This window comes from Vigna umbellata, chromosome 5, assembly GCF_029865625.1.
Source record: "Vigna umbellata cultivar VRB3 chromosome 5, Vumbellata_1.0, whole genome shotgun sequence".
NCBI classification, from domain to species: domain Eukaryota; kingdom Viridiplantae; phylum Streptophyta; class Magnoliopsida; order Fabales; family Fabaceae; genus Vigna; species Vigna umbellata.
In genome coordinates this window covers 32,193,319-32,203,144 of record NC_142169.1, presented here as the reverse complement: position 1 = coordinate 32,203,144, position 9,826 = coordinate 32,193,319, and the positions used below count along the sequence as shown (strand labels likewise).

At 31.8% G+C, this 9,826-nt stretch overlaps 2 protein-coding genes across 2 annotated transcripts; one reads left to right on the top strand and one right to left on the bottom strand.

Moving 5' to 3' along the window:
* Nucleotides 1-911: 911 nt before the first annotated feature.
* Nucleotides 912-4,246, bottom strand: LOC124840834 (mannan endo-1,4-beta-mannosidase 4-like). The gene is made up of 6 exons (XM_047316958.2): nt 4,156-4,246; nt 2,893-3,284; nt 2,608-2,802; nt 2,185-2,307; nt 1,616-1,812; nt 912-1,502 (listed from the first exon to the last, which is right to left on the bottom strand). Exons 2-6 carry the CDS (start codon nt 3,271-3,273, stop codon nt 1,154-1,156), a joined length of 1,245 nt encoding a protein of 414 aa, XP_047172914.1. The 5' UTR covers nt 3,274-3,284; nt 4,156-4,246; the 3' UTR covers nt 912-1,153.
* Nucleotides 4,247-7,930: 3,684 nt separating this feature from the next.
* Nucleotides 7,931-9,109, top strand: LOC124840835 (putative expansin-A17). Its single transcript, XM_047316959.2, has 3 exons — nt 7,931-8,089; nt 8,196-8,517; nt 8,606-9,109. The coding sequence occupies exons 1-3, from the start codon at nt 7,957-7,959 to the stop codon at nt 8,913-8,915; spliced, it is 765 nt and encodes a 254-aa protein (XP_047172915.2). The 5' UTR covers nt 7,931-7,956; the 3' UTR covers nt 8,916-9,109.
* The last annotated feature ends 717 nt before the right edge of the window (nt 9,110-9,826 follow it).

Here is a 9,826-nt window from a genome sequence, read left to right as displayed (position 1 = left end):
TTATCTCAATTTTCACTTTCCTTTTCTTTCTCAATCAACTTGTGAAAAACTGAACCTTTTAACTGATCACCTTGTTGTAGCTGTACCATCTCTACGCCTTGAATTAACCAAAAGAAACTGAAGCAATTTCCATTAGTATTAGAAAATTTCAATCAACTGGAAATCTACCATTAAAGTCAGTAAGTAACACAAGGCATGCATTTGTCTGTCCCTTTCCCCATATTCTCTTTGACATAAAAAATCATGTTAAAATTCAACACCATCATCCTTTATAATAAATACTCCAACATCTTTTATGATGAAGGTTTAATCCATTCTTTTGTAGCCATCGCTGTCCTTAACAGCATCATCTTCCTCAAGAAAACTTTTCAGTAAAAAACATCAGACAACTTCCTTAATTTCTTCTGGATTCACGCTCCATCTCCCATTTATTTCCAGCCCTTAATTATTCCCCCATTTGCATATTTATGCTAGTAATAAGAATAATGCAGTGTTCTCCATCATCGCCGACTTCCAACCACTTTATTTTGTTTTTGGCCTTATCACGCATTGAATTTATTAGACACAAAACTCAGTTTAGCTACCTCATTTATTAATTAAAAGGGTCCGTTTGAGTTTTCAATTTTGATAGAATTGATTTCTCTGTAACATTTATTTTGAGAAATGAATTGATGAGACATGATTTTATTATTTAGCCGCTAAACTCAAATTGTTTACCAGTATAATTCTCTTATCTTACCCCCAGAATTAACCCGAAGGAAAGCTTAATTTTTTGCTTAATATCTATAATGAAATATACATATCCACCACAGAAATATTGAAAAAGGAAAAGCAGTTACGTGATTTTTCAACATGAACATATACTACGTGTAACGTGATTCAAAATTATGAATGCTGTACAAACACTCACAAAGAAATAAACATTCATTTTCGTACATATTAAGGAAAATGCTTACAAACTGTCCCTGATATATATCATTGGACCCATATATATATATATATATATATATATATATATATATATAATTCCTTCACTCGCTTTAATTTGTTAACAGCACATGGTATTTTCCTAGGAACACGTCCAGTAAGGGGAATATATGTTGTAACATACATAAATGGATGTGAGGTAGTGGTGGAATTTAATGGTTTTGTACTAAGCAATACTTGACATTTTGTGGGATTGTTGATCAATAATTCTGGTAGTTGAAGGACTGTTCTGGAAGACAACTTCATAACCATCATAGAAATTGTCCATTCCTTGAGCCATGAGCTGCCAAAAAAGCCCTCCAGCACAGGGTCCCCCACTGATAGCATTACTGTATATTGCATTATACATTTTGCTCAAGTAACTGTCCCTTTCAGCCACACTGTATGACCTACAGGACTTCCCAAATTCACCAACGACAATAGGTTTCCCAAGAACATTTTTCGAATCCTCAATGTGTGTTTGTAGCCACTTGTCAACAAATGCAACCTGAGCAGCTTCATTTGAGCCTGGCAGCCTGCATGTACATTTATATTATAACTTATTATTACTTTTCTTCTTTATATTAATTTATAAGTGAAAACATATGTATATATATATATATATATAATTATTATATGTCGTACGTACCATTGTTCAGGGTAGAGATGCATGGTGGCAAAATCGACATGATGAACTAGGTTGTTAGAAATGAAATCAGTGCCAATAAGTTGGTACCCGGGATTGATTTGTTTTCTATCTTCACCATAGAACCCTTCGAGTCCTATTTCAAGTAAATGATTACTATCGATGGATTTGACGTATGCAGCCATCTCAATCACCCATTCCTGCAAATGCATGACGTACATATATATATAGTAATATTCTCAGTAGCATATATATAATAATTATATATATCTATAATTGAATGATTAACAACCAAGTTTAATTATTTTGATATATTATTCACATTCGCAGCGATAATATTGAATAATCGGTGGCCTGTTTCATTTGGGAATCTTGAATTGAAGGAAAGGAATAACATGACAAGTGTAATTATATATATGCAATATGCTGTCAAAATATCAAGAAAGAATGCCAAACAAAAGCAATCACATATGTGTTGCGTATGTGGCCAGTTATTGTGCATATATGTATGTACTATGATGTTTGGTAATATCTAAACTATAGTAGTAGCACGAGAGCAACCGAGAAAGGACCTGAATAACTTTTCCGGAGTTGTCGTGTTGGGAACGGGGTTCGTTCATAAGTTCCCATGCAAATATGGCAGGATCGTCCTTATATGCCACCCCACTTACTGTGTTTTTTCTCGTCAGCACAGCCTGCATATTTGTAAACCACAAAGAATTAGTTACCAAGTTAATTAAAAAAGTGAAATTTGAAGAACATCATTGTTTTTTAAACACATAATGAATCTACGAGATTGATTAGTTTTTGGATAAAAAAAGCATTAAACGTAGTAATAATATATAGTTTGACAGTGAGAGGTGGTGATGTTTATATTTCTAGAAAACGTAATTATGGTTGCAACGGCAGAAACTACACGCAAAGAAATAGGTGGTCCACCACTACTATAGTTGTTGTGGCTATGCTGGTGTGCATGCATGGCTGGATATAGTTACCTTGATATGGTTTTTGAAGTGTTGTTTGGCCAAAGGATGCGTAAAGAAATCATCTTCAGTGTTCACGTACTCACCATGCTGCTTCACCCATTCCACATACTGATTTTTCCCACCAAAATCTTTCCAGTTGTTCACCAAGCTCAGTATCAATCGTACACCATTTTTTCCCGCTTCTGATATCACAAAGTCCAATCCCTACGCAACACGCATGCACTACTTCATCACCATGGAATTTCACAACAAAGAAATCTTAATGGAAGATGGATTCAGTTAATATATACTGACCCTGAATACTTTCTCGTCGTATGAACCAGGAGAAACCTGAAGGGCTCTGTAAGCTCCATCGTTGAAAGCCCAAGTTCTGGCAACGGTTAAGCCATGGCTGGAAGCTTGTTGCAAAACGGAAGTGACCTTGGGCCTCGTTGATGGGTCAGATGCCATTAACATTAACCAGTAAGCGTTGAATCCGTTGAAGTAGAAACGCTTGTTGTTCAGAACAAAGTTGGTGCCGCTTCGTCGAACGAAGCCACCGTTCTGAACTAAATTGCGTGCTGAGTCACGAACATGATCAACACCTTCCTCGCACCTTACATTTTGAACAGCCACCATGGCCACCATAAAAGCAACCATCAACACCATGCTTTTGAGACCTCCTTCCCAATTCATTGTTTAGCTTCCTGATGAGAATGAAGTCAGAATAAAATATATCACTACCAATGCTATCTTCTCTCTCTATATATACATACTATTTAACGTAAGTAACTACATATGCATATATAGTAGTAAACAGTATTTATGATAATGGTTTTTAAATCAGCTAAGTAAAAAAAAAAACAGTATTTTTTATGCAATAAACTTCTACACTTTTTTCTCCTGTCTTTCTCTATCACATAATGGATAATAACCAACAGTTTAAGAAATACAAAACTTAAAGTTTAGACTTTTAAGTATAAATTTAACTTGGATAGGTTTAATCTGATTTAGTCATAGAAAGCAAAATCACGTAATATAGAACCCTAAATATCCTTTGTATTGAAATTTGAAACTTCAAGTCAAGATAAAATTTAGTTTTGTTTTGTTTTGTTTGACCTGCTATAGTTTCAAATTTATAACAGACACAACAACATATTTTATCTCCTCTACTTATTTTATAATAAACTTGTCTATCATGTTTTCCTTTCTCTCTCATGCAGAATTTGTTATAAGACGTAGCAATAAAATAATTAAAACAGTGGCAGTGCAGTTCTCTAAAAATAGTGACCGTGGATTCCACGTCTAATAAAACTAAGTGTAATCAATTCCATTTTTAAAGTACTACTTTCTCCTAATAGTCACCAAAATAAATAAATAAAATAAGTAAATTTTCAAATATTGAACGCCATACTAAATATTTCTCAAAGTATAAAAAAATATTAGCAAAATACATTGACGTAAAAGCTAAACTAATGAAAACTTACATAATTTAATAAATACTTTGAAAGATATTCAGTAAAGAAAGTGGTGGCTATAGTAGCAAAATTGATTATTTATTTATTAAAAGTAACTAACCAAGGAGAAAACACAGAAAGAGAGACTAGCTAGGACGGCAGAGCATAAGCTTTATTGAAAAGTGGAAGAAGAAGAGTTTGTGGGAAAAATGGCATATTCTTGGGGCTTTTTATAGTTATAACGAGACAAATGTACAAGAGAAGAAGGGTTTCACTATTACAGATATGCATCGAAACAGTTTTAAATAATTAGGTACATGTCATTATTTTAAAAATTTAAGTATGAGTTAGCACTTTAGAATTTTCTAATTTATGTTATGCAGACTCTTTTAATTATTTTCATGCTTCAAAGAGATACAATGTATACGTATGACTATATTCTATGCAAACTCTTTTAAGTACGAGTTTCGATGTAATTCATGCAAATCAAACACATTTGGTTGGTTCTATTGTGTATTTTCATCAACATCACCAGTTAAAAGTATTTTCATATAATGAATGATATTTTTTTGATGGGGTTGTGTTTATATATATCGAGAGAGAAAATAAGAAAAAAATATAGTATGATAAAGAAAAAGAAATATTTTGAAGTCTATCCAGAATAATCACACATCGTTTAATACTTATCCTTATATCCATTACAGAAGAGTCTCTTTAATTTCTGTGTCTTTGTCAAAAAATTTGATGCTATTTTGTATAGAGAAAAAATAAGAATACACTTTTTTTTTTTTAAAAAAAGTTAATAGCTGCGTTGCGTAACGTCCAAAAATGGAAACAAGTGTTTGGAAGGATAAGAGGAGAAGGTAGTCCCACCAGCTTAATTGAAATGCCATTTTTTCAATAATGTTCTTTGAGAAAAAGGAAAATGGAAAAGAAAAGAAAAGAAAATGAGATGCAGTTGTGAACAGCTGGTTATTTTGGTCCCACTCAATAGCTTCGATTGTGAATGAACCAAAACCAAAACCAATTAATACACATATCTTCTATGCACCAAACAATGCAGATAAGCCTTTTCTTAAAAACTCTTTATTGCTTTCCTAATTCTCATTTTGCTGTCTGCAAAATGTACTATTCATTCGAATATATATCACATCTTATCACATTCAAGGAAATTGCTAATCTGCATATTCACTTCTCTCCTATTACCTACACGATTGAATCAAAATAGCATGGATAATGCTGATGACTCAACCCTAAAACTGTTGATTAAAAGCGTAAATAAAACTTAATAATATACCATATATGTATGCCAATTAAATAATGGGAATTTAGTATATTTGTCTCAAACTTCTTTTTTTTTTTTTTGTAATATACTGTTCAGCACGTCTTTTCCTTAAGCATTGATTGCTCAGTTTAACAACATCGACCAATTAGTTCGTTATTATCCCTTACAACGAAAATTTGAAAAATAAGACACACACATACACACCCTCAAAGCCATTGTTATCCTTAAGAGATAATGTCGAGAAGCCATTTCCAAAAGCGATTTCAATAATCATCTAACACCAAACCAAAAACGGTCCCAGCATATTCAAAAACTTGTAATTATCTAACTTTTTTAAGAGAAATATATCTGTGACAAACTTATATTATTGCATAGTTATAACTTCTATTGCTAAATTATTATATGTTAATGATTAACAAAAAAAAGTAAAAAAAACAAATAAAAAGGCGTGTCTATTGATAAATTATTTTCAATTAATACAAAGTGTATGTCTTTTTTATTGAATATTAAAAATGCACTCGTATTAATATATTTTTAAACAAAAAAAATCATTATCGATAGGTGCATTTTGAAAACAAAATAAAGACAGAAAAAAAAAATCAGAAGAGAATCTAATTTTCTTCACACCACAGGTTCTTTTCTATGGCAAGACTCGTTTGGACTGAAAGAAAAGTTTTGCTGAGTTGCTTTGCTTGGTGTGGGCCTTTCTTATTTGGGCCCTTGTACTTCCCAACGCGCAGGTTTCTACGCGCATTGACACAATGTTATTCATTAATTAAGAAATGCTCTTTCTAACAAGAATTCTCAAGGTAACGTTTAAGCAAATACTTTACTACAAATAACTTAATTATGTTCCTTTAGTTCAAAAGTAATGATAATTTTGGTTTTCATTGTTCCATTTTGTTCTTACAGTTTTTAAAACATGATAACTTTAGTCTTATTGTTAATCTTTATAATCTAACTTTTAATATCTACATACATGTGTGTGATGATCCAATAAATCTAAAAAAGTATCTATGTAACTATTTTGCTTTTGGTAATTTCAATAATTTAATACAAATATTAAATAAAATATGAAATTAATTACATATAAAATAAAACAACAAAAAATCATTATTGATCAAAACCATTAATATTATACTAGGGATTCATTAGGCGATAATTATCTTAGGAATTAATACGATCTTATAATAGTTGAGTAAAAGATAAATGAAGACAATTTTAATTTTTTTGGGTGATTCTATATTACGGAATATCAAATGAATTTGAAATATTTGAGATTAATTGTTTTTTATGAAAGGTCTTTTTAAATGGATTAAAAATAAGAATTAATTAATCAAAAAGTCATGTGCCATGTGCCATGTGCCATGTGATGGGTGCAGTAATACATGGCATCTAGCCATGAACCTAGTCATACACTTATTATAATTGATGTGTGTGAACGAAACTGCTTGCGACCCCATCTCTTGATATATATATATATAAACAAATATGATGATGGCATATAATTAGGTATTGCATGTTACTACAAGTATGAAAGTATTAAATATTCATGCATAATACCCATAATTTCTTTCATCCAATTGACTTTTCATACATTATATATATAAGTACGGAACCGAAGTACTTTCTATCTGTTTCTTTGATAACCTATCATTCAAATGCCCTATAATTTATACCATTTATCATTATAATATCATGCATGTTGTGTGCTGCAGAGCAGCTTGTGGGAACTGCATGTGCTGTACCACTCACGTACTACGGACATCTTAAATCGTCGAATCTGTGACATGGATTTCCTCAATTACCTCAATTGGGTTAAAAACCTTACACCCAATGATTGGATAAGGTTTTTCAAATTTAATTTGAAGAATAAAGTAAAATTTTAGTTTTTAAACTACACTCTTTTTCTCACTTCTACCTCCCTTCTGCTCATACCATTTATCATCATTACTTTGATGTAATATCTTTCGCTGAATTTAAGATCTATCAATCCAACATAATTGTTTAGAAAATTGATCTTTGATTCATTTGGTTTCATAAGCTTTTGTGTAAAATGTATAGAACATGAATTTCACGCTAAATGGACCGTTTAACACCATGTAAATATAGAATGTTTAACTACTATACACTAAATTAGTTAGATTATAGTATTTTAATCCTTTTTAGTTTCAACATGTTGGTAATTGATATTAAGGTTAACTTCCTAAATCTTTTTTAATATAAAATAAATAAATAATTCAAAACTTGATTTTTAAAAGTTAATATTCACAATACATTTAAATTTACATACCCTACTAACTCACTTTAGAAATTTATTTTAACATTTTTTTTTCATTTATATTGACATAACACCCTGTTATACTTAGCATTGTAAAGATCCACGTTACACATTACTCTTGGATTGATGTCATCACTTTTAGTATTTTAATTAATGCATTTAATCGAGAATATTCAATTCAATATAAGAGGAGACAAATTTGTTGGTCAACATTTCTTTTCCAACAATTTGAATTTCAGCTAGCTGTTTCTATGGGCTAAAAGGCCCTACTGCTGCTATAAATGATAATAGGAATATGCCATAATAGTATCAAATTAAGCAATCCTTCATTGTCTTGTCAAAGAGAGAGAGAGAAGATGGAAAAGTTCATTATGAGTGGTTTCATATTGCTTGTGGTGCTATTCACCACAGAACTTGGACTGGCATCAGCTGCTTGGTTGCGAGCTCATGCAACATTCTATGGTGGAAGTGATGCCTCAGGAACAATGGGTAATTAATTAAAATGCATTTTCTTGTCTCATTTTTTCCCTTCATATCATGTCTATACAATGAAGTGCAACAAACAAATAATCATGACTAAGTAATTCATTGGCAGGAGGAGCATGTGGCTATGGAAATCTCAACACAGATGGTTATGGTATAAAAACAGCTGCTTTGAGCACTGTTTTGTTTAATGACGGAAAATCATGCGGTGGTTGCTATACTATAGTTTGTGACGCAAACCAAGTGCCCCAATGGTGCCTTAGGGGCACTTCCATCACTATCACTGCCACGAATTTCTGTCCCCCAAACTTTGCTCTCCCTAATGACAATGGTGGTTGGTGTAATCCTCCTAGACCACACTTTGACATGTCTCAACCTGCATTTGAGACAATAGCAAAGTACAAAGCTGGGATTGTGCCAATTTTTTACAGGAGGTATGTTTATGATGTTATTTGAAAAGCCTTTAAATGACAGATCATATGATGAACTTAGCTTTTGCTAACTGGTAATTGTATTATGCAGAGTTGGGTGCAAAAGAAGTGGAGGCATCAGATTTAGCATCAACGGGAGAGACTATTTTGAATTGGTGCTTATAAGCAACGTAGGTGGAGGTGGAGAGATTTCTAGAGTTTGGATCAAAGGGTCGAAAATGAACAAGTGGGAAAGCATGACAAGAAATTGGGGTGCTAACTGGCAAAGCCTCAGATATCTGAATGGTCAGAGTTTGTCTTTCAAAGTTCAACTCAGCAATGGGAAGACTCGCACTGCAATCAATGCAGCACCCTCCAATTGGAGATTTGGCCAGTCTTTCATCACCAATGTTCAGTTCTGAAAACTCAAATTAATGCATCTATCAATATTACTGTTTGACTCTTCTTCTATTCCCTAAGCCTGTAACAATTACTGCTATAAATATTCCATGTGGTTGTGGCTCAGCAATTCGAGTATTGCAATGAAGCCTACCAACTTTGGTCTGTATTATTTACATAAGCACGAAATATATTGAATTAATATTGGAAGCATACATTTTACTTATGACGTACTAATATATCTTAATTATCATTTTCTGATATCTTTTTATTTATTTTTAACATTGGTATAAAACACCGACATCCGAATCAATTTTTTTTTTCAATTTGTACATTTAATCAGTTTTCTCGCATGGTTTATGTTGTGATTTCAGACAAAAACTTTTCATATAAGTTACAGCATTAAGGAAATAAAGACTAGTTATCAAGCTGAGATGTAAATGCAAACTATGAAGAAAAAACAATAGATGAAAAAATACATACAATTGGAAGGTCCTTGCAAGAAGCTGAGAAAGAAAGTGAATTGGACCAAATAGTAAGAAGAAACTCATCGATCAAATTATGTTATTGAATTATCCGACCAAATAAATATTTTTATTGTTAATACTCCATTTGACATTATTAAGTGATTAATATTTTTTTTCTTACATGATGAAAGGTTCTCTATAGAAGAAAATACTCGTAGTTGGTCTGGTTAACTTAAAATAGTCGGACAATTATTTAGAATCGCAACAAACATTATATTCTTTATGCGAAAATGTAAAATTTTAATGGGAGTTAATCGTATGTAGATAATGGATGATGATTTTGACAAACCAACAAAAGTTAATATAGATGGTAAAATTCCATTTTCATATATTTAATACAATTATATGTTCTGAAATCAAGCTCGAGATTATTATTAAATTAGAGTAATATAATATTAGTTAATTCA